The 25,922-nt window shown below is 40.4% G+C and overlaps 1 protein-coding gene across 4 annotated transcripts in view; it reads right to left on the bottom strand.

The window, feature by feature from the left end:
- The window catches only part of ZMYM4 (zinc finger MYM-type containing 4), a 710,031-nt gene that overhangs the window by 336,615 nt on the left and 347,494 nt on the right, over window positions 1-25,922 (bottom strand). For all 4 annotated transcript variants that reach the window (XM_053707062.1, XM_053707061.1, XM_053707064.1 and 1 more), the window contains 2 exons: window positions 19,209-19,359; window positions 1,936-2,051 (listed from right to left, as the gene is read on the bottom strand). In XM_053707062.1, coding sequence (XP_053563037.1) covers window positions 1,936-2,051; window positions 19,209-19,359 — 267 coding nt within the window. The remainder of the gene's footprint in view (window positions 1-1,935; window positions 2,052-19,208; window positions 19,360-25,922) is intronic.

Below are 25,922 nucleotides of genomic sequence, written 5' to 3'. Positions count from 1 at the left end.
TTTCGAAACCGGCGATTCAAGTTGGTCCGCAAAGTCTGACGGACAACAAATCTCTTCTCTGAAGGCGTAACGGTTGGACCCCGGGGAGCTGCATGTGCAGTCAGAGATGAATGTAGGGAACGCACCTCACGGGACGAAGAACCCTCAGAGGTGGACGGCTCAGTAGTACTAGACCTCTATTTACATTTAGAAGTTGTAACTTTATCAAGGCATGTGAAACATAGTTGATCAGGCTGATCTACCAGAACCTCCTCACAATAAACACAGGAACGAAACTTTAGTAAGGAAGGAGAGCCTTCCAACGCGTCAGAGTCCTCCATCGCTTGGTTAGACTAACATTTATTAAAAAGGCACCTTTATACCATCAATGGCCGGGGCACTCACCACCTCCTAGGACCCGGACTACAGAAACCACTACGTCTCCTGCGCCACAGATCAACGGAAAGGATAGCCACACCCTGTCACATGGATTGCCTGGCAGGACCGCCCCTGCACTAGGGAAAAATGTGACAAAAAATGGCCACGCAAAGTTTCCGCAAGTATCCTGAAAGTTCCACACATTGCCATAGCCTCATCTCGCACATAACGCAGCAATGACACAATAAACAATATCATGTATATACCGCCCCCCTGTTCAATAATCCCCCTTCCAGGAATATTAACCCTTGATTCTGTAAAGATAAAAGGCGCACTGTGACCCTGTCTTCTATGTTATCATTAATAAAAAATGAAATGATCTTACCAGAATCTACGCCTTGGAACAGGAACACAGCCCTTCAAGTGTGACAGGTTAGTAGCCTCGCTCCTGACATGGACTCGAGTAAAGAAAGCAGGCAGCGAAACTCATCAACTCTGATTGCTTATGGAGCTGTTAATCTGAGTCGGGATGGTTTAGCAGAAAGACTCCTTCTGCATCTCTGGACTCTAACTTTCGCCCAGGCTCTCACTGAGAGGCTGACAGGACTACTTAAAACTCCAGTCCCACTGCGAAGAGTACTACCCTCCAAAAGAGACTACTCCGAAACTCCGGCACTCCTCTGCCATCGTCCAGTGACGAAAGGCAAAGAATGACTGGGTGATGAGGGAAGTGGGAGAGGTATTTAAGCATTTAGCTGGGGTGTCTTTGCCTCCTCCTGGTGGCCAGGTTATTAATTCCCAATAGTAATGAATGAAGTCATTGACTCTCCTCCCCTTTAGATGGAAAAAAAACTTTGAATTATAAATGGTTAAAAATAAGGAGAAAACATGACGTTTCGATCCCTTACTGGCAATCTTTATCAAATGTCCCCAAAAGGTAAAAAAAACGAACACCACCGCAGTGATGTCCCAGTGGAAAGCGCTTTCCACTGGGACATCACTACGGTGGTGTTAGTTTTTTTTACCTTTGGGGACACTTGATAAAGATGCCAGTAAGGTATCGAAACGTCATGTTTTCTCCTTATTTTTAACCATTTATAATTTAGTGCAGTCGTTTTTCTGAAAAAAAAATAATATATATATATATACACATACATACATACATACATACACACACACACAAATGCCCTCTATTAAATTCAATAAAGTACTTTAAAGGGACAGTCAACACTCGCGGTAACATTATGCGATATATATAAAAAGAATCCAATCCTCGGTCAGAAATTGCAAGCGCGTGCAATTTCTAATAGAGGATTGGATTCTGATTTGCTGATCATTTGAAGAAGAAGGTAGCTACGTAACGGTGGGGAGAGTTCGGCTGCCATATTTACCTCGTATTAGAGAAGTTATCGACGGTGATTACTACAAGAAGCAAGTAGGCAAGGCAAAAGTGCTATGCTGCATGCAGATCTTGTTTTTTTATTTTTCAATATCGCATAATGTTACCGCGAGTGTTGACTGTCCCTTTATGGTCCCTTTAATGTTGGTTCCAATTGAGTGCTGGTTTACAAGTCTCACCTGGAAAGCCACAACACAATTATAGCTGCAAAAATTCCGAATACTCCCATCAGACATTGCTAAATGATACTGGGGAACCGACATAGTCTTGCAGCTGTTACACTGAATTTGCACACCTTCAGGAAAGAAAACACAGTGAAATTGCGGTCTGGAAGAAGAAATACTGACACTTCTAACATCCTTATTGTGACTAAATATAACTGTGCTTTTGGAAAAAGTGATGGCAGAAAATAGTTATGCTACTGTTAAAATAAATTTTCTTAGTTTATTTAGGAAAAGAAGATCAAAAACAAATATTTCAAACTCAAATGAATAACATTCTACAGCTCTTAACCAATATTTACACTGAATTTACTAGTTCTCTTTTTCTAGCCTGCATCTGATTCAAAACAATTTAAAAAAAAAAAAACCCTACAAAAAGTTATAGGAGATCAGAAAAATGAAATTTATTCTTACCTGATAAATTTGTCTTTTACGATACGATGAGTCCACAGATTTCATCCTTACTTGTGGGATATCGCCTCCTGGTAAGCAGGAGGCGGCAAAGAGCTGTATATATAGCTCCTCCCTTCCCTCCCACTCCAGTCATTCGACCGAAGTTAGGAAGAGAAAGGAAAAGCCAAGGTGCAGAGGTGACTGAAGTTTAACAAATTAAAGACCTGTCTTATAAAAACAGGGTGGGCCGTGGACTCATCGTATTGTAAAAGAAGCAATTTTATCAGGTAAGAATAAATGTCATTTTCTTTTACAAGATACGATGAGTCCATGGATTTCATCCTTACTTGTGGGATACAATACCAAAGCTATAGTACACGGATGAAACGGGAGGGACAAGACAGGGAACCTAAACGGAAGGCACCACTGCTTGAAAAACTTTCCTCCCAAAAACAGCCTCAGACGAGGCAAAAGTATCGAATTTGTAGAATTTGGAAAAAGTATGAGGAGACGACCAGGTTGCAGCTTTGCAAATCTGTTCAACAGAAGCATCATTTTTGAATGCCCATGAGGAAGCCACAGCCCTAGTGGAATGAGCCGTAATTTGTTCAGGAGGCTGCTGTCCAGCAGTCTCATATGCAAAACGGATTATACTCTTCAGCCAAAAAGAAAGAGGTAGCCGTAGCTTTCTGACCCGTGCGTTTCCCTGAAAAAAACAAAAAAAAAGTTAGATGATTAGCGAAAATCCTTAGTCGCCTGTAAATAGAACTTCAAGGCACGGACCACGTCCAAATTATGTAACAGACGCTCCTTCATAGAAGAAGGATTAGGACACAAGGAAGGAACAACAATTTCCTGATTAATATTCTTATTAGAAACAACCTTAGGAAGGAAACCAGGTTTGGTACGTAACACCACCTTATCAGAATGAAAAATAAGATAAGGAGAATCACATTGTAATGCTGAAAGCTCAGAAATTCTGCGAGCAGAAGAAATAGCAACCAAAAATAAAACTTTCCAAGATAATAACTTAATATCTATGGAATGCATAGGTTCAAACGGAACCCCTTGAAGAACATTAAGAACTAAATTCTAACTCCAAGGAGGAGCAATTGGTCTAAACACAGGCCTGATTCTAGCCAGAGCCTGACAAAAAGATTGAACATCTGGAACATCTGCCAGACGCTTGTGTAGCAAAATAGACAAAGCAGAAATCTGTCCCTTTAAGGAACTTGCTGACAACCCTTTCTCCAATCCTTCTTGGAGAAAAGATAAAATCCTTGGAATCCTAACCCTACTCCATGAGTAGCCCTTAGATTCGCACCAATAAAGATATTTACGCCATATCTTATGGTAAATCTTTCTAGTGACAGGCTTACGTGCTTGAATCAAGGTATCAATGACCGAATCAGAGAACCCATGCTTAGATAAAATCAAGTGTTCAATCTCCAAGCAGTTAGCTGCAGAGAAATTAGTCCTATCACTAACACAGGCAAAGAGAATGACTGGAGTGGGAGGGAAGGGAGGAGCTATATATACAGCTCTGCTGTGGTGCTCTTTGCCTCCTCCTGCTGACCAGGAGGCGATATCCCACAAGGATGAAATCCATGGACTCATCGTATCTTGTAAAAGAAAAAGAGGTTTAACAATAGTTAAATGAAATGATAAAAGTAATTTATATGCTAAAAGTCTATGTTTACTAAAATGCTGTTTTAAGAAATAAATTAAAGACATATTATAAACAAAAACACATACAGAAAATGGTCAATATAAAAAGTTTATACAACCTTACTGAAATTGCAACTTTTGTGTATGTTGATGTTGATATCAGGATGAATGACTAAACTTTTTAACCTATAATAGAACTCCAAAAACATTTAAGTGTAAAAATAATTGCAAATAAACGGTAAATGTCTTGTTTGCAAGCACAACATGTTTAAATTGTAGCTGTAACTTTGTTTGCAGATTAATTCAAGACTGAGGTCCAGGTCAATCTTTGACTGTGTTCTACAGATTGTGTTCAAGCTAAAATTAAAAGTTCCTCAAGTTTCTGGCAGGATTGGGGGAAAAAAATATTTTGATAGTCGGAGATTTTTTTTTTTTTTTTTTTTTTTTACCCATCTTTCCTGACCACAGACCCTGTCCCTACTGAAGAGGCATAGCCCTGACTGATATTGCAAGCAGCATGCTTTGCAGTAGGTACCATGTAATGAGTATCTATGGTCAAGAAAGGAATTCTGTTCAACTAGTCAGGGGCTCTGATAAGTATACAGTTATTTTGTCATGAAACCTGCTGCCTTCTTGAAGGGACACTCAAGTCAAATAAACTTATGATTCAGATAGAGTATGCAGTTTTAAGACACTTCAGTTTACGTCCATTATGAAATTTTGCAGTCTTTATATACAACCTTTTTGGAAACAAGATCCTACTAAGCATGTGCACAAGCTCACAGGGTATATGTATACTAGTCTGTGATTGGCTGATGTCTGTCACATGATACAGGGGCCAGAAAATGGGAGAGAAAATATTTTTTTTTTAGAATTTTTAAATTCAGAGTAGGTGTTATTGTATTGTCTTTTTATTATGCACTTGTTAATTATGCAATTCTACTGCATTGAGTGGTCCTTTAAATTAACCTTTCACTATGAAAATAATCTAAACAACAAAGTAAAGCAAACAAAGATAAAAAAAATGCTTACCTGAGAGTCTACTATTTAGGGGTCAGCAACCCAGATGTTTTGGAACTACATTTCCCATGATGCTCAGACAGCCTAAAGAGTGTCTCAGCATCATGTAAAATGTTGTTCCAAAACATCTGGGGGCCCAAGGTTGCTGACCCCTATACTAGATTATACCATGTGGAATTACACTTCCTGTCCACTAGGAGGATGCATACCAGAGCTTTGATGCCTCCCACTCTCCCTCAGTCAAACATATGGCAAAGTAGGTTGGAGGAAACTAGAAAGCAGGTAAGTGGGACAAATGAAGTGCAAAACAAGATCCTAGGTCAACTGTATACAAAAAAGGTTGGGGCTTATGGACTCTCACCATCATGAAAAAAGTATTTATCTGGTAAGCATAAATTTTGATTTCTTTCATAAGGTGGTGAGAGTCAGCAATATTATCACATGTGCTATCTTATACCAAAGCAGTGAAGTCCATGAAACCACCATAAACAAGGGGAAAGGTTGGGGGGACAATACAGCTAAAGAAACATGAAACCCCAAATTTTTCTTTCATGATTCAGATAAATACAATTTAAAAAAGTTTCTAATTTACTTATATTATCAAATTTGCTTTGTTCTCATGTTATTCTTTGTTGAAGCAATATCTAGATAGGTAGCGTGCACATGTCTGGAGCACTATATCAGAGGTTGCCATTGAAAACCTTGATGAACATACATTTTCTTCAACTAAGCCTCCAGCGTCTTGTCCATTGGATCTTTAAAAGAACAACTGTCTTCAATTGGAATAGTGGTTCTCTTAGCCAGAGTAGAAATGGCCCCTTCTACTTTGGGCACTGTTTGCCAAGGGATCCTTGATTGAGTCAGCAATAGGAAACATTTTTTTAAAAATTGGAGGAGAAAAAGGAATTCCAGGCCTCTCCCATTCCTTTGCTATAATCTCTGTGGCATGGTCTCGTACAGGAAAGACCTCCACCGAGGAAGGAACATCAATGTATTTGTTTAGTTTGTCAGATTTCCTAGGGATAACAGCAGTAGGAATATCTGAGACGTCAAGTGTAGCTAAAACCTTTTTTAACAGTACACGGAGGTGTTCAAGCTTAAATTTGAAGGACAACTTCAGCATCAAATAAAGGACTTATGCTGTCCGCATCTGAGATTTCACCCTCAGAGGCTACTAACATATCTACCTCATCAGAATTATGAGTAGACATGTGCGATTCGTTTCGGATTGATTCGGAAATTCGGAAAATTCTGTAAATTCGGATCGATTCGAATTTCCGAATTAAAATACTTCCGAATCTACCGAATGAATCCGAATTAGCTGCCGAATCTACCGAATAAATCCGAATTACCTCGGTAAATTCAGCATTCCCCCATAGGAAACAATGGGGCAGTTTCGGCTGAAAAAAAACCTAACACCTGCAAAAACGCAGCGTTCAGCTCTTAACGCAGCCCCATTGTTTCCTATGGGGAAACACTAAGTCTACACCTAACACCCTAACATGAACCCCGAGTCTAAACACCCCTAATCTAAAACTTATTAACCCCTAATCTGCCGCCCCCGCCATCGCTGACACCTGCATTATACTATTAACCCCTAATCTGCCGCTCCGGACACCGCCGCCACCTACATTATCCCTATGAACCCCTAATCTGTTGCCCCCAACATCGCCGACACCTACATAATATTTATTAACCCCTAATCTGCCCCCCCCCCCCAATGTCGCCGCAACCTAACTACAAGTATTATCCCCTAATCTGCCGACCGGACCTCGCCGCCACTATAATAAATGTATTAACCCCTAAACCGCCGCACTCCCACCTCACAAACACTATAATAAATTGTATTAACCCCTAATCTGCCCTCCCTAACATCGCCTCCACCTACCTACAATTATTAACCCCTAATCTCCCGCCCCCAACGTCGCCGCTACTATAATAAAGTTATTAACCCCTAAACCTAATTCTAACCCTAACCCTAACACCCCCCTAACTTAAATATAATTTAAATAAAACGAAATAAATTTACTATAATTAAATAAATTAATCCTATTTAAAACTAAATACTTACCTGTAAAATAAACCCTAATATAGCTACAATATAACTAATAGTTACATTGTAGCTATTTTAGGATTTATATTTATTTTACAGGCAACTTTGTATTTATTTTAACTAGGTACAATAGTTATTAAATAGTTATTAACTATTTAATAACTTCCTAGTTAAAATAAATACAAATTTACCTGTAAAATAAATCCTAACCTAAGTTACAATTACACCTAACACTACACTATCAATAAATTAATTAAATAAATTAATCCTATTTAAAACTAAATACTTACCTGTAAAATAAACCCTAATATAGCTACAATATAACTATTAGTTACATTGTAGCTATTTTAGGATTTATATTTATTTTACAGGCAACTTTGTATTTATTTTAACTAGGTACAATAGCTATTAAATAGTTAATAACTATTTAATAGCTACCTAATTTAAATAATTACAAAATTACCTGTAAAATAAATCCTAACCTAAGTTACAATTAAACCTAACACTACACTATCATTAAATAAATTAACTACAAGTACCTACAATTAAATAAACTAAACTAAAGTACAAAAACAAACACTAAATTAAAAAAAATAAAAAAGATTACAAGAATTTTAAGCTAATTACACCTACTCTAAGCCCCCTAATAAAATAACAAAGCCCCCCAAAGTAAAAAAAATTCCCTAATCTAAATTACAAAAGTTAACAGCTCTATTACCTTACCAGCCCTTAAAAGGGCTTTTTGCGGGGCATGCCCCAAAGTAATCAGCTCTTTTGCCTGTAAACCCAAACCCCCCTTAAATAAACCTAACACTTCCCCCTGAAGTCTTCATCCGATGGGGCAGAAGAGGACATCCAGAGTCAGACAGGCAGAAGTCTTCATCCAAGCGGGGAAAGAAGAGGTCTTCCATCCATCAGAAGTCTTCATCCAGGCGGCATCTTCTATCTTCATCCATCCGGAGTGGAGCGGCAGCATCCTGAAGACATCCGACGCGGAGCATCCTCTTCTTTCTTGATCCGACCACTAAATGACGGTACCTTTAAGTGACGTCATCGAAGATGGCGTCCCTTGAATTCCGATTGGCTGATAGGATTCTATCAGCCAATCGGAAAAAAGGTAGGAAAAATCTGATTGGCTGATTCAATCAGCCAATCAGATTGAAGTTCAATCCGATTGGCTGATCCAATCAGCCAATCAGATTTTTCCTACCTTAATTCCGATTGGCTGATAGAATCCTATCAGCCAATCGGAATTCGAGGGACGCCATCTTGGATGACGTCATTTAAAGGAACCGTCATTCGTCGTCTAGTCGTCGGTCAAGAAGGATGTTCCGCGCCGGAGGTCTTGAAGATGGAGCCGCTCTTTGTCAGATGGATGAAGATAGAGGATACCGCTTGGATGAAGATGTCTGCCGGTCCAGATGTCCTCTTCTGTCCAGATAGGATGAAGACTTCTGCCGCTCCGGATGTCCTCTTCTGCCCGGCTGGGTGAACACAACTCAAGATAGGGAGATCTTCAGGGGGGTAGTGTTAGGTTTATTTAAGGGGGGCTTGGGTTAGAGTAGGGGTATGTGGGTGGTGGGTTGTAATGTTGGGGGGTGGTTTTGTGTTTTTTTTTTTTACAGGCAAAAGAGCTGATTACTTTGGGGCATGCCCCGCAAAAAGCCCTTTTAAGGGCTGGTAAGGTAATAGAGCTGTTAACTTTTGTAATTTAGATTAGGGTAGGGAATTTTTTTTATTTTGGGGGGCTTTGTTATTTTATTAGGGGGCTTAGAGTAGGTGTAATTAGCTTAAAATTCTTGCAATTTTTTTTATTTTTTGTAATTTAGTGTTTGTTTTTGTAATTTAGTTTAGTTTATTTAATTGTAGGTACTTGTAGTTAATTTATTTATTTAATGATAGTGTAGTGTTAGGTTTAATTGTAACTTAGGTTAGGATTTATTTTACAGGTAGTTTTGTAATTATTTAAACTAGGTAGCTATTAAATAGTTAATAACTATTTAATAGCTATTGTACCTAGCTAAAATAAATACAAAGTTGCCTGTAAAATAAATATAAATCCTAAAATAGCTACAATGTAACTATTAGTTATATTGTAGCTATATTAGGGTTTATTTACAGGTAAGTATTTAGTTTTAAATAGGATTAATTTATTTAATTATAGTAAATTTATTTCGTTTTATTTAAATTATATTTATGTTAGGGGGGTGTTAGGGTTAGGCTTAGGGGTTAATAACTTTATTATAGTAGTGGCGACGTTGGGGCGGGAGATTAGGGGTTAATAACTAATGTAGGTGTCGGCGATGTTAGGGACAGCAGATTAGGGGTTCATAGCTATAATGTAGGTGGCGGCGGTGTCCGGTCGGCAGATTAGGGGTTAAATAATTTTATGATAGTGTTTGCAATGTGGGGGGGGCTCGGTTTAGTGGTTTATAGGTAGTTTATGGGTGTTAGTGTACTTTGCAGCACTGTAGTTAAGAGCTTTATATTCCGGTGTTAGCCCATAAAGCTCTTAACTACTGACTTTATTCGGTAGATTTGGATGGCCGTGTATTACACTAGTATTGTACAGTATATTAGGTTTTAGGTTATAACACTCTGCTACGGGTTACACCTAATATACAGTACATAATACTAGTCTAATACACAGCATATCCCACCTAACACATACCGAAATTCCGAATTTTCGGAACCGAACCGAATTCAGCCGAATTTATTCAAATCCAAATAAATCCGAAACGAAGTCATTCAAATTTTGCCAAATTCTAATCGATCCGAACTTCGAAAAAATCTGAATGAATCCGAACCGAATTTTTCAATCATGCACATATCTACTTATGAGAAAGGGCAACCTGGGTAGCAGAAGTCGGAACAGCAAGCCTAGAATATGAATCTCTAAACTTCCTCTTGTGTTTACCCTGAAGATAGGGAATAACAGCTAATGCTGCAGATACCGCAGAGGATACCTGGGCAGCTATCTCTGCTTGCAAATAAACTACTTCGGGAGATTGAGAGGAAACGCAGGGCACTGAATGTGACGCCATTAAGGATTGGTACGTCTGAGGATAAAACTGTGGCATTGCCTGGACAAGATAACCCTGAGAGACTGTTGGCTCAGAAGCAAAAAGTTTATCTTTATTTTTTAATGTTCTATCTATACATGAGGAACAAAAAGGCAAGGGAGGTACAATTTGACTATCCATGGAGATTGGACATTTATCAATGGTAATAACATCATGATCCATATTGCAGAAAAACGAAAACTCCAAAAAAATTAAATATTTTGTGTATTGTCCCTTTAAGAGACGATAAAAAATAAAGAAACTTTGTTCTGCAAGGATATATTTGTTTTAAATACAGTAAAAAATGGCTATCGGTACCCCACAAGACAGTTTTCAAGTATGTTTGAATTAATACTTTTGTAATCAGACTGTCAAAAATTTAAATAACGATGTATGTGTGTAAATATGCCCCTCTAACTGCCCCTCTACAACTCAGCACTCTTTTACTGAGGTGCCTACCTGCCCTTCATACAGATATTTGAAGTGGTTAGCAGAAAAACTCATCTGAATAGAGGAAAAGATACCGGTTTGAATCTGCTGCGCCTCTGACAGAAAAAAAGCGCACTTCAGACCGGAAGAGAAGGCTAGGAAAATGGAGCCTCAGCGTTACTGAGGAGAAAACACAATATGCGATGTAAAACACTCATTTGTTTCTCAAATAAATTTTCTGAATTATGCCAACGAATAAAATTAACCCCTGCAATACCGGAGTTAAATTATAGTCTCTGTCACTATGCATAGTGACTGCCTCTGTCAGTAATAACCCTGACTTCAGGATGTTTGTCCCATTATGGGTGCAGGAATAATAAAACACGTGTATATCCTTTATTATTAATAATGTAGTGCCAGCCTCCTATCCAGCCCAGAAGACATTAGGCACTTACCTGCATTTTAGACTGACAAGGAAATAGTCCTCACGGTATGGAAGGATGCCAATCCTTACAGTGACCTGTGGAAACAAGAAAGAACAGAGAAGACCTACTCTGGCTTTCTAAATAAGGGCAGCAAAATGTTAGGAAAATGCAGTGAAGTCCACTCCACAAGTTCCTAACTGCCCTAAAGCCACCATTGCCCTACTGAAGAGACTAACATGGAGCACAGCTATACCCAATGTTGAAGCGAAAGATCAGAGCAAATCAGAGCTTTCAAAATAATAAAATCTTGATTGAAGTGAAAATCATCAGACACTAAAACTCCTCCTCCTTGCACCAAGGCAATGAGAATGACTGGGGGCTATGGGTAGGGAGGTGATGGTGCTCTTTGCCTCCTGCAGGCCAGGAGTGGTATTCCCAAAAGAAATTGATGAACCCGTGGACTCACCATATCTCAGATTTTTTTTTATATATAATATATATCTATATCCATCTATATCCATCTTGGTGTTTGGGTGTGTGAGCATGTGTGTTTTTTCTTCTGACAGAAACATAAATTTTAATTTTATGTAAAAAAAAAAAAAAAAAAAAAAAAGAATAGCTGAATTTGGCGTGAGTTCTACAGTTCACTTCTTCCATCATCAAAGTGGTTAAAACAAGTTTGTGAGTAATAAAATCCACTGATAAAAGTCAGAGGTTTCACAATGGAGCTAATATAACCTATATCTAGAACAGTCTGGCTGCAAAAAAAACAAAACAAAAAAATCATCAGCAAGGGAAATTAAGTTACTTCTGCTGACAGTAAGAGATGCCCCCCCCCCCGCCACCACATGGCCCCGTTACTTTCCGTATTTCTGGAACGCTATATCACTCCTGCCCTGTGTGCGGTCAAACTCACTGCAGACAGCTCCTCTCCGGAGAGGGAGGTAAGGGGGAGTGGAAAGCAAGAGACATCACTCAGTTTGACTACATTGTGAGGGACAGTGGTAGCCGGAAGTGCCATGCTTCACTCACTCAATGCGCACACACAATACTTTGTTTAGACCTTTGTGCCTGCAGGTAATAAAAAATTAAGATCTGCCTGTGAGTGTGACAAGACCTGCTGATGTGCTGCTTGCTGGGGCCCCTCCCTCACTCAGGCCCCGGTGCCACTGAACCTGTTGCACCTCCTGTAGTTCCGCCTCTGCCTTTGAAAGCCCTTAGGAAGCCTATATAGAGAGTGGGTGGGACTGATCTCTATGTCACAGCCCAGCCAAAACTGGAAATGAAGGAGGCGGAGACTTGGTAACAGAAGATACCAAGTAGGATTATAAATCTTGTATTATAATATATATACACACACTTTTAAAAAAATATGCGGTTTTGCTTGTACAACAATATATTTTTCATTGCAACATTCATTCAAGTATGAAATTTACCATCGCTTTAACAGTAAATGGACAAAGAAATAACTTCTTGGGGTCATGATAGGTCAACACTATCAATAAGACAGAATGCATAATGGAGACCCTTGATAAAGAATACAGTGAGGTAAACTGTACAGAATATGTTGCAGCCCCTTTAATAAGTGTATAACACAGTAAGCAAATAAGTTATTCCTGGAGCGTAAAGGGTTAAAAAACACAATTTATGCGTACCTGATAAATTTATTTCTCTAGTGGTGTATCCAGTCCACGGATCATCCATTACTTATGGGATATTCTCATTCCCAACAGGAAGTTGCAAGAGGACCCACAGCAAAGCTGCTATATAGCAACTCCCCTTCCTACCATATCCAGTCATTCGACCGAAAACAAGCAGAGAAAGGAGAAACCATAGGGTGCAGTGGTGACTGCAGTTTAAATTTAAAAATAACCTGCCTTAAAATGACAGGGCGGGCCGTGGACTGGATACACCACTAGAGAAATAAATTTATCAGGTAAGCATAAATTGTGTTTTCTTTAGTAAGGTGTATCCAGTCCACGGATCATCCATTACTTATGGGATACCAATACCAAAGCTAAAGTACACGGATGAAGGGAGGGACAAGGCAGGTACTTAAACGGAAGGTACCACTGCCTGTAAAACCTTTCTCCCAAAAATAGCCTCCAAAGAAGCAAAAGTATCAAATTTGTAAAATTTTGAAAAAGTATGAAGCGAAGTCGCCGCCTTGCAAATCTGTTCAACAGAGGCCTCATTTTTAAAGGCCCAGGTGGAAGCCACAGCTCTAGTAGAATGAGCTGTAATACTTTCAGGGGGCTGCTGTCCAGCAGTCTCATAGGCTAAGCGTATTATGCTTCTTAGCCAAAAAGAAAGAGGTTGCTGAAGCCTTTTGACCTCTCCTCTGACCAGAGTAAACAACAAACAAAGCAGATGTTTGCCGAAAATCCTTAGTAGCTTGAAAGTAAAACTTTAAAGCACGAACCACGTCCAAATTGTGTAACAGACGTTCCTTCTTTGAAGAAGGATTAGGACACAAGGATGGAACAACAATCTCTTGATTGATATTCTTGTTAGATACCACCTTAGGTAAAAACCCAGGTTTGGTATGCAGGACTACCTTATCAGAATGAAAAATTAGATAATGAGAATCACATTGTAAGGCAGCTAACTCGGAGACTCTACGAGCCGAGGAAATAGCTACCAAAAAAAGGACTTTCCAAGATAAAAGTTTTATATCAATGGAATGAAGAGATTCAAACGGGACACCTTGAAGAACCTTAAGAACCAAATTTAAGCTCCATGGTGGAGCAACAGGTTTAAACACAGGCTTGATTCTGACTAAAGCCTGAACGTCTGGAACGTCTGCCAGACGTTTGTGCAAAAGAATAGACAGAGCAGAAATCTGTCCCTTTAAGGAACTAGCTGACAAACCTTTTTCCAAGCCTTCTTGGAGAAAAGATAATATCCTAGGAATCCTGACCTTACTCCATGAGTAGCCCTTGGATTCACACCAATAAAGATATTTACGCCATATTTTATGGTAAATTTTCCTGGTGACAGGCTTTCGTGCCTGTATTAAGGTATCAATGACTGACTCGGAGAAGCCACGCTTTGATAAAATCAAGCGTTCAATCTCCATGCAGTCAGTCTCAGAGAAATTAGATTTGGATGGAGGAAAGGACCCTGAAGTAGAAGGTCCTGTCTCAGAGGTAGAGTCCATGGAGGAAAGGATGACATGTCCACTAGGTCTGCATACCAGGTCCTGCGTGGCCACGCAGGAGCTATTAAAATCACCAATGCTTTCTCCTGCTTGATCTTGGCAATCAGTCGAGGGAGCAGAGGAAACGGTGGAAACACATAAGCCAGGTTGAAAGACCAGGGCGCTGCTAGAGCATCTATCAGCGTCGCCCTGGGGTCCCTGGACCTGGATCCGTAACAGGGAAGCTTGGCATTCTGTCGAGACACCATGAGATCCAGTTCTGGTTTGCCCCAGCGATGAATCACTTGTGCAAACACCTCCGGATGGAGTTCCCACTCCCCCGGATGAAAAGTCTGTCGACTAAGAAAATCCGCCTCCCAGTTCTCTACCCCTGGGATATGGATAGCTGATAGATGGGAGGATTGAAACTCCGCCCAGCGAATTATCTTTGAGACTTCTAACATCGCTTGGGAACTTCTTGTTCCCCCTTGATGGTTGATGTAAGCCACAGTCGTGATGTTGTCCGACTGAAATCTGATGTACCTCAGAGTTGCTAACTGAGGCCAAGCCTGAAGAGCATTGAATATCGCTCTTAGTTCCAGAATATTTATTGGAAGGAGAGACTCCTCCTGAGTCCACAATCCCTGAGCCTTCAGGGAGTTCCAGACTGCACCCCAGCCTAGAAGGCTGGCATCTGTTGTTACAATCGTCCAATCTGACCTGCGAAAGGTCATACCTTTGGACAGATGGACCCGAGATAGCCACCAGAGAAGAGAATCCCTGGTCTCTTGATCAAGATTTAGTTGAGGGGACAAATCTGTGTAATCCCCGTTCCACTGACTGAGCATTCAAAGTTGCAGCGGTCTGAGATGTAAGCGTGCAAACGGCACCATGTCCATTGCCGCTACCATTAAGCCGATTACTTCCATACACTGACCCACCGAGGGGTGCGGAATGTAATGAAGAACCCGGCAGGAATTTAGAAGCTTTGATAACCTGGACTCCGTCAGGTAAATTTTCATTTCTACAGAATCTATCAGAGTCCCTAGAAAGGAAACTCTTGTGAGTGGGGATAGAGAACTCTTTTCCTCGTTCACTTTCCACCCATGCGACCTCAGAAATGCCAGTACTACGTCCGTATGAGACCTGGCAATTTGGAAGTTTGACACCTGAATCAGGATGTCGTCTAAATAAGGTGCTACTGCTATGCCTCGCGGCCTTAGGACTGCTAGAAGCGACCCTAGAACCTTTGTAAAAATTCTTGGGGCTGGAGCTAATCCAAAGGGAAGAGCTACAAACTGGTAATGCCTGTCTAGAAAGGCAAACCTGAGAAACCGATGATGATCTTTGTGTATCGGAATGTGAAGGTAAGCATCCTTTAGATCCACTGTAGTCATATATTGACCCTCCTGGATCATAGGCAGGATGGTACGGATAGTTTACATCTTGAATGATGGAACCCTGAGGAATTTGTTTAAGATCTTTAGATCCAAAATTGGTCTGAATGTTCCCTCTTTTTTGGGAACCACAAACAGATTTGAGTAAAAACCCTGTCCTTGTTCCTCGTTTGGAACTGGATGGATCACTCCCATAACTAGGAGGTCTCGTACACAGTGTAAGAATGCCTCTCTCTTTATCTGGTTTGCAGATAATTGTGAAAGGTGAAATCTCCCTTTTGGGGGAGAAGCTTTGAAGTCCAGAAGATATCCCTGGGATATAATTTCCAACGCCCAGGGATCCTGAACATCTCTTGCCCACGCCTGGGCGAAGAGTGAAAGTCTGCCCCCCACTAGATCCGTTATCGGATAGGGGGCCGTTGCTTCATGCTGTCTTGGAGGGAGCAGCAGGTTTTCTAGCCTGCTTACCCTTGTTCCAGGTCTGGTTTGGTTTCCAAACCGCTTTGGATTGAGCAACAGTTCCCTCTTGTCTTGCATTAGAGGAGGTTGATGCCGCACCTGCCTTGAAGTTTCGAAAGGCACGAACATTAGACTGTTTGGCCCTAGATTTGGACCTGTCCTGAGGAAGGGCATGACCTTTTCCTCCAGTGATATCAGCAATGATCTCCTTCAAACCAGGCCCGAATAAGGTCTGCCCCTTGAAGGGAATGTTAAGCAGCTTAGATTTGGAAGTCATGTCAGCTGACCATGATTTAAGCCATAGCGCTCTGCGCGCCTGTATAGCAAAACCAGAATTCTTAGCCGTTAGTTTAGTCAAATGAACAATGGCATCAGAAACAAAAGAATTGGCTAGCTTAAGTGCCCTAAGTTTGCCAAGTATATCATCCAATGGAGTCGCTATCTGTAAGGCCTCTTCCAGAGACTCAAACCAGAACGCCGCAGCAGCAGTGACAGGGGCAATGCATGCAAGGGGCTGAAGGATAAAACCTTGTTGACAAAATATTTTCTTAAGGTAACCTAATTTTTTGTCCATTGGATCTGAAAAAGCACAACTGTCCTCGACAGGGATAGTAGTCCGCTTTCGGCATAACTTCCCCCTCATCAGAATCCTCTGGTGATAAATTTTGCAAAGACATAATATGATCTTTATTGCTTAAAGTGAAATCAGTACATTTGGTACACATTCTCAGAGGGGGTTCCACCATGGCTTTTAAACATAATGAACAAGGAGTTTCCTCTATGTCAGACATGTTTATACAGACTAGCAATGAGACTAGCAAGCTTGGAAAACACTTTAATTCAAGTTAACAAGCAATATAAATAAACGGTACTGTGCCTTTAAGAGAAACAAATTTTGTCAAAATTTGAAAAACAGTGAAAAAAGGCAGTTACACAAACGAAATTTTTACAGTGTATGTAATAGGCTAACAGAGCATTGCACCCACTTGCAAATGGATGATTAACCCCTTAGTTCAAAAAACGGATCAAAAAAACGACAGACGTTTTTTAACAGTCCCAGCAAAGTGCCAAAGCTTTACTGTGGCTCCTACCTTCCCCAATAAACGATTTAAGGCTCTTTAGGGATGTCCTGTAGCATTCAGGGGACTCATAAGGAAAACTGGATGCCTCAGTCTGTAATTTTAACTGCGCAATAAAGCGCTAAAATAGGCCCCTCCCACTCATATTACAACAGTGGAAAGCCTCAGGAAACTGTTTCTAGGCAAAAATAAAGCCAGCCATGTGGAAAAAATTAGGCCCCAATAAAGTTTTATCACCAAGCATATATAAAAAACGATTAAACATGCCAACAAACGTTTTATATAGCATATCTATAAAGGGAAATACCCCTGAGAGTAAGCATGATACCAGTCATTATTAAATCACTGTATTCAGGCTTAACTTACATTTATCAGGAATCAGCAGCATTTTCTAGCATTTCCAATCCTAGAAAAAATTATAACTGCACATACCTGATAGCAGAATAAACTGCACGCCATTCTCCCTCTGAAGTTACCTCACTCCTCAGATATGTGTGAGAACAGCAATGGATCTTAGTTACAACCTGCTAAGATCATAGAAAAACTCAGGCAGATTCTTCTTCTATCTCTGCCTGAGAAGAAATAGCACAACTCCGGTACTATTTAAAATAAACTTTTGATTGAAGAAAATAAACTAACTATTTTACACCACACTCCTCTTACTACATCCATGCGTGTTGAGAGTTGCAAGAGAATGACTGGATATGGTAGGAAGGGGAGGAGCTATATAGCAGCTTTGCTGTGGGTCCTCTTGCAACTTCCTGTTGGGAATGAGAATATCCCATAAGTAATGGATGATCCGTGGACTGGATACACCTTACTAGAGAAATCAAGCTCTGTTAAAATAGAGTAGGTTATTTCCTTCACTGGCTTTCAATACTTTTCCCGACAGGCGAAAATAATTTCAGATATAAGGAAGGAGAAGCCATAAAAGCCTGCAAAATGTTAACCCTTAGTGTGCCAGCACTATCTAAGAGCACTAACACTTATCCATGGTATGCATAGTAAAGGAACTTAGTGTCAACAGCACAGTGGAATAAGTAATGGCTGCTTCAGTAGCTGCTATAGCACCTGAGAAGGCTAAACCTGGTAGTGCTGAGACAGTACCTCAGAAATTGCATAAAATACAAAAGTGCCCAAAATAAGCTCAAATTGTGAATAAAGTTGTATGAGTAAATCATGTGTACATGTTCATGTAAATAGCCAGTGGGCTATAAAGTGCATTTGTATTTACCTGTCAGCACCTGCGTTTACTGTGCTCACCTCAGTTCCAGAAGAATATATCCAGTTGACGAGCCCACCAGAGGCAGTGCAAGCAATGTACCAAGGATCTGTTAATGTGCGGCCACTCTAAACCAGGAGATTGATGGATAAATCCACATTTCACCTAGGAGGCCTATGACATCTTTGTATTGGAAGAAGAATTTCACTGCCAAGGCTAAGAACTCATGTATACCTCAATGTCCCCTTTGTAGGCTCTCTGAGGAGGAAATCTCAAGTAGGTTAGAGAATCCCTTTCTCTACCTTGTAGATAAGCACTGAAGAATTCACCTCCACCGCAAAAATTTGACCAAATAATTCTGTGAGAGTAGGGGAGGGGAAAGAGTCAAAGCTCTTGTATGTAGGGTTGTTTTGCCTCTTCCTAGTGAACAGAGAGTGAAATGATCTTGTAGGCTTTCACCAACTTATAAAAAAAAATTTTAAAAAAAGGAAGATCGATGTCCTTGAATTGCCTAGCCAGAGAACAGGCCTTTTTGTATAGTAGATCTGTAGACTGAACTAAAAACGAGTAGGGCACAAAAGATTCCCTCACAAACTGAATGAGCATGAATTATTCTGAAAAGAATGTGATAAAGCTTTATAAACTAGTTGTGCTAAGTTGACCATTATTAGACTACAGATCAGTTAAAGGGTATAGATACAAACACAGAACAAACCAGTTTTATTTTTTTACTATATTCTAAAAAATTATATATGTTTTTCATTTAAATATGGTTGATTACTAAAATCCTATTGATTAAAAAAAAAGTCTTATAAATAATTAACACACACATAGTAAGAATATCACAGTTTTTTTTATTCTCGGTTGCCAGTTGGCATAAGATACCTGAGTTGGTAACTGCCTGAACCCTGTAGGCCGATAAGCAATTGACCGAGCAATACAACTCTGTGCGGCCCAAGTTGTTTGTGTTTTCAATCATCTCTGCTGAGGAACGTAACGTCTTACACAGTGCACATGGTGTGATCTTGGCAGATTTCTAAAACAAGGGGAGATAGACAATTAAATTAAGTCAACTAAAAAAAAAAACAACAAAAAAAAACAAAAAAACTCTCTTTAATATCCATTTAAGGTATTTAACAAAATGTAATTAAATCTAAAACCCTAATGGCTGAATGAGACACCTTCTTGAAATGGGAAAACTGCAAAACTTTTTAATCTAACAATGGTGGGAAAATACTTTCTTTATTTGGAACTATAAAGAGATTTGAGTAAATACTATTTCCATTTCTAGGTAAGTCCAAAAATATGAAATATATGTTGTTTTGGTTTTTAAAAAAACTAAACAAATTAGTATAAAAAAGGAATCTAGGAGGAAATGGCTAGAATGTCTGGCTTGCTTGAGGCACCTCATTCGTTGGGCCGAAAGTATTAATGTACTTACAAAAAGTAAATTTATGCTTACCTGATAAATTAATTTCTTCTATGGTACGACAAGTCCACGGATTCATCCTTTACTTGTGAGATATTATCCTCCTGCTAACAGGAAGTGGCAAAGAGCACCACAGCAGAGCAGTCTATATAGCTCCTCCCTTAGTTCCACACCCCCCAGTCATTCGACCGAAGGTAGAGGAAGAAAAAGGAGAAACTAAAAGGTGCAGAGGTGACTGAAGTTTAAAATCAAAAAATATAATCTGTCTTAAAATGACAGAGCGGGCCGTGGACTCATCGTACTATAGAAGAAATTAATTTATCAGCTAAGCATAAATTTACTTTCTTCTATAAGGTACGACGAGTCCACGGATTCATCCTTTACTTGTGGGATACAATACCAAAGCTACAGGACACGGATGAACGGGAGGGACAAGACAGATGGTTAAACAGAAGGCACCACTGCTTGAAGAACTTTTATCCCAAAAATAGCCTCCGAATAAGCAAAAGTATCAAATTTGTAAAATTTTAAAAAGGTATGAAGCAAAGACCAAGTCGCAGCCTTACAAATCTGTTCAACAGAAGCATCATTTTTAAAAGCCCATGTGGAAGCCACCGCTCTAGTAGAGTGAGCTGTAATCCTTTCATGAGGCTGCTGTCCAGCAGTCTCGTATGCCAAACGGATGATGCTTTTCAGCCTAAAAGAAAGAGGTAGCCGTAGCTTTTTGACATCTACGTTTTCCAGGATAGACAACAAACAAAGAAGATGTTTGACGGAAATCCTTGGTTGCTTGCAAGTAAAACTTCAAAGCACGAATCACGTCCAAGTTGTGCAACAGACGCTCCTTCTTAGAGGAAGGATTAGGACACAGAGAAGGAACAACAATTTCCTGATTGATATTCCTATTAGTAACAACCTTAGGAAGGAATCCAGGTTTGGTACGCAAAACCACCTTATCAGCATGGAAAACAAGATAAGGCGAGTCGCATTGCAACGCAGATAGTTCAGAAACTCTTCGAGCCGAAGAGATAGCAACTAAAAACAGAACTTTGTTTGGATGGGGTGTGTAAGAGAGCGCATTGAGCTAAATAGGTGGAGACCACAGTTATATAGTTCAAATGAGATTTTAATCAAACATATTAAAAGTAGACATATAAAATAGACATGTGTGAATCTATCTAAAACAATTTAAAAGGAAGATCGTCTAAAATTCTCATGGATCCATGTAAAACCTATCTATATGATGTAAACACAGTATAAAAACAGTATAAAAACAGTATAAAAACAATTTAAATACAATGGTGGGAATGGATGTTAATCGATCTTACAAATGTAGGTAAAATAAATGGTTCATATACAAATAGTGCAAATATTAATCCAAAAAAAATGAAAATTCAAATTGATCCAAAATGCAGGGGTGAATATAGTAAAAGGTGTCCAATACAAAATATAAAGTTATCCAATACAAAATATAAAGTTATCCAATGACAGCAGTGGTGCAAATTAGTGTCTTAAAAAATGAAAAAACAGTACGTTCCAATTGGGAAAGAGAGGGGTATCCAATCCAAAAAATGCGTGACTCCTAATAATTCATCATGTGATAAACTCAGAAAATCCAAAAAAACAAAAAATAATCAAAATATATATAAAAAAAATGTCCAGTGGATGATCCAAATAGTTTATTCCAAATGGCTTCTGATAGTGATTAAGGATAAAACAATACCATCAGTGTGTTAAAAAATAAACAAAAATAGTGCAAAAATATGTGAAATGCCCATGAGGAAGCCACAGCTCTAGTACAATGAGCCGTAATACTTTCAGGAGGCTGCTGTCCAGCAGTCTCATACGCCAGACGGATGATTCTCTTCAGCCAAAAAGAAAGAGAGGTAGCCGTAGCTTTCTGACCCCTACACTTTCCAGAAAAAACAATGAATAATGAAGATGATTGATGAAAATCCTTAGTCGCCTGCAAGTAAAACTTCAGGGCACGGACCACGTCCAAGTTATGCAACATTAGAAAAAGGGTTAGGAAATAATGAAGGAACAACAAATTCCTGATTAATATTCTTATTAGAAACAACCTTAGGAAGGAAAGCAGGTTTGGTACGTAAAAACTAAATTTATGCTTACCTGATAAATTTCTTTCTTTTGCGATGTACCGAGTCCACGGATTCATCCTAACTTGTGGGATATTGTCCTTCCTGACAGGAAGTAGCAACGAGAGCACCACAGCAGAGCTGTCTATATAGCTCCCCCCTTAACTCCATCCCCAGTCATTCGACCGAAGGCCAAGGAAGAAAAGGAGAAACTATAAGGTGCAGAGGTGACTGAAGTTTACATAAAATACTATCTGTCTTGAATAGACAGGGCGGGCCATGGACTCGGTACATCGCAAAAGAAAGAAATTTATCAGGTAAGCATAAATTTTGTTTTCTTTTGCATGATGTACCGAGTCCACGGATTCATCCTAACTTGTGGGATACCAATATCAAAGCTTTAGGACACGGATGAAGGGAGGGACAAGACAGGAACCTAAACGGAAGGCACCACTGCTTGCAAAACCTTTCTCCCAAAAATAGCCTCCGAAGAAGCAAAAGTATCAAATTTATAAAATTTTGAAAAGGTATGAAGCGACGACCAAGTCGCAGCCTTACAAATCTGTTCAACAGAACATCATTTTTAAAAGCCCATGTGGAAGTTACCGCTCTAGTAGAATGAGCTGTAATCCTTTCAGGAGGCTGCTGTCCAGCAGTCTCATAAGCCAAACGGATGATGCTTTTCAGCCAAAAGGAAAGAGAAGTCGCCGAAGCCTTTTGACCCCTACGCTTTCCAGAATAGACAACAAACAAAGAAGATGTTTGACGAAAATCTTTGGTTGCCTGCAAATAAAATTTCAAAGCACGAACCACGCCCAAGTTGTGCAACAGACGCTCCTTCTTACAAGAAGGATTATGACACAGAGAAGGAACAACAATTTCTTGATTGATATTCCTGTTAGTAACAACCTTAGGTAGGAACCCAGGCTTGGTACGCAAAACCACCTTATCAGCATGGAACACAAGATAAGGAGAGTCACATTGTAATGCAGATAGTTCAGAAACTATTCGAGCTGAAGAGATAGCAACTAGGAACAAAACTTTCCAAGATAAAAGCTTAATATCTATGGAATGCATGGGTTCAAACGGAACCCCCTGAAGAACTCTAAGAACTAAATTTAGACTCCATGGCGGAGCAATAGGTTTAAACACAGGCTTAATTCTAAAAAAAAGCCTGACAAAAAGCCTGAATGTCTGGAACATCTGCCAGACGCTTGTGCAACAAAATGGACAGAGCAGATATCTGTCCCTTTAGGGAACTAGCTGATAATCCTTTCTCCAATCCCTCTTGGAGAAAAGACAAAATCCTAGGAATCCTGATTTTACTCCAGGAGAAGCCTTTGGATTTGCACCAAAAAAGATATTTACGCCATATCTTATGATAAATTTTCCTGGTAACAGGCTTTCGAGCCTGAATCAAGGTATTTATGACTGACTCAGAGAAACCCCGCTTTGAAAGAATCAAGCGTTCAATCTCCAAGCAGTCAGTTGCAGAGAAATTAGATTTGGATGCTTGAATGGACCTTGAATCAGAATGTCCCGTCTCGATGGCAGAGACCATGATGGAAGGGATGACATGTCCACCAGGTCTGCATACCAAGTCCTGCGTGGCCACGCAGGCGCTATCAAAATCACTGATACTCTCTCCTGTTTGATTCTGGCAATCAGACGTGGAAGGAGAGGGAAAGGTGGAAACACATAAGCCAGGCTGAACGACCAGGGTACTGCTAGAGCATCTATCAGTACAGCCTGAGGATCCCTTGACCTGGAGCCGTAACGAGGAAGTTTGGCGTTCTGATGAGACGCCATCAGATCCAACTCTGGTGTGCCCCATAGCCGAACCAGCTGAGCAAACACCTCCGGATGGAGTTCCCACTCCCCCGGATGAAAAGTCTGACGACTTAGAAAATCTGCCTCCAGGTTCTCTACACCTGGGATATAGATCGCTGACAGATGGCAAGAGTGAGCCTCTGCCCATTGGATTATCCTTGAGACCTCTATCATCGCTAAGGAACTCTTTGTTCCACCCTGATGATTGATATAAGCCACAGTCGTGATGTTGTCCGACTGAAACCTGATGAATCTGGCCGAAGCCAGCTGAGGCCATGCCTGGAGAGCATTGAATAACGCTCTTAATTCCAGTTTATCAGTAGGAGAGCCTCCTCCCGAGTCCACAAACCCTGAGCTTTCAGGGAATTCCAGACTGCACCCCAGCCCAGAAGACTGTCGTTTGTCACTATAACCCATTCTCGCCTGCGGAAACACATTCCCTGGGACAGATGATCCTGTGACAACCACCAAAGAAGAGAGTCTCTGGTCTCTTGACCCAGATTTATCTGAGGAGATAAATCCACATAATCCCCATTCCACTGATTGAGCATGCATAGTTGCAGTGGTCTGAGATGCAAGCGAGCAAACGGAACTATGTCCATTGCCGCTACCATTAGTCCGATTACCTCCATACACTGAGCCACTGACGGCCGAGGAATGGAATGAAGAGCTCGGCAGGTGGTTAAAAATCTTTGATTTCCTGACCTCCGTCAGAAATATTTTCATGTCCACCGAGTCTATCAGAGTCCCTAGAAATGAAACTCTTGTGAGGGGGGAAAGAGAACTCTTTTTTACGTTCACTTTCCACCCGTGAGACCATAGAAAGGCCAACACTAAGTCCGTGTGAGATTTGGCTAGTTGGAAGGACGACGCTTGAATTAGAATGTCTTCTAGATAAGGCGCCACTGCTATGCCCCGTGGCCTTAGAACCGCCAGAAGGGACCCTAGGACCTTTGTGAAGATTCACGGCGCCGTGGCCAACCCGAAAGGAAGAGCCACAAACTGATAATGCTTGTCCAGAAAGGCGAACCTGAGGAACTGGTGATGATCTTTGTGGATAGGAATGTCCAGATACACATCCTTTAAGTCCACGATGGTCACATATTGACCTTCCTGGATCAATGGTAAGATAGTCCGAATGGTCTCCATCTTGAATGATAGAACTCTTAGGAATTGGTTTAGGATCTTGAGATCCAGAATTGGTCTGAAGGTTCCCTCCTTTTTGGGAACTATAAACAGATTGGAGTAGAACCCCTGCCCCTATTCTGCTTTTGGAACTGGGCAGATCACCCCCATGTTAAAAAGGTCTTCTATACAGCGTAAGAATGCCTCTCTTTTTAACGGGTTTACAGACAATTGAGAAAGATGGAACCTCCCCCTTGGAAGGGAATCCTTGAAATCTAGAAGGTATCCCTGGGTAACAATTTCTACTGTCCAGGAATCCTGAACGTCTCTTGCCCAGGCCTGAGCAAAGAGAGTCTGCCCCCTACTAGATCCGGTCCCGGATCGGGGGCTACCACTTCATGCTGACTTCGTGACAGCAACAGGCTTTTTGGCCTGTTTACCCTTGTTCCAAGCCTGATTAGGTCTCCAGGTTGGCTTGGATTGAGCAAAGTTCCCCTCTTGCTTCGCAGCAGGGGAAGAGTTTCGAAAGGAACGAAAATGATTTTGTTTGGTCCTTGTCTTATTTGACTTATCCTGAGGGATGGTATGACCCTTCCCTCCAGTAATCTCTGAAATCTCTTTCAATGCAGGCCCGAATAGGGTCTTACCTTTGAAAGGGATGGACAAAAGCTTAGACACATCAGCTGACCAGGACTTAAGCCATAACGCTCTACGCGCTAAAATGGCAAAACCTGAATTCTTGGCCGCTAATTTAGCAAGATGAAAAGCGGCGTCTGTAATAAAAGAATTAGCCAACTTAAGAGCCTTAATTAAATATCATCTAGTGGGGTCTCCATCTGAAGAGCCTCTTCTAGAGCCTCAAACCAAAAGGCAGCTGCAGTGTTTACAGGAACAATGCATGCTATAGGTTGAAGAAGAAAACCTTGATGAACAAAAATTTTCTTTAGGAGACCCTCTAATTTTTTATCCATAGGAGCAATGAAAGCACAACTGTCTTCAATAGGTATAGATGTACGCTTAGCCAGGGTAGAAATAGCTCCCTCCACCTTAGGGACCATCTGCCATGAGTCCTTTATGGTGTCAGAAATGGGAAACATTTTCTTAAAAACAGGAGGGGGA

Source organism: Bombina bombina, chromosome 3 (assembly GCF_027579735.1).
Source record: "Bombina bombina isolate aBomBom1 chromosome 3, aBomBom1.pri, whole genome shotgun sequence".
NCBI lineage: Eukaryota > Metazoa > Chordata > Amphibia > Anura > Bombinatoridae > Bombina > Bombina bombina.
The sequence above is the reverse complement of the archived record's forward strand: the minus strand, read 5'-3'. Positions and strand labels throughout refer to the sequence as shown.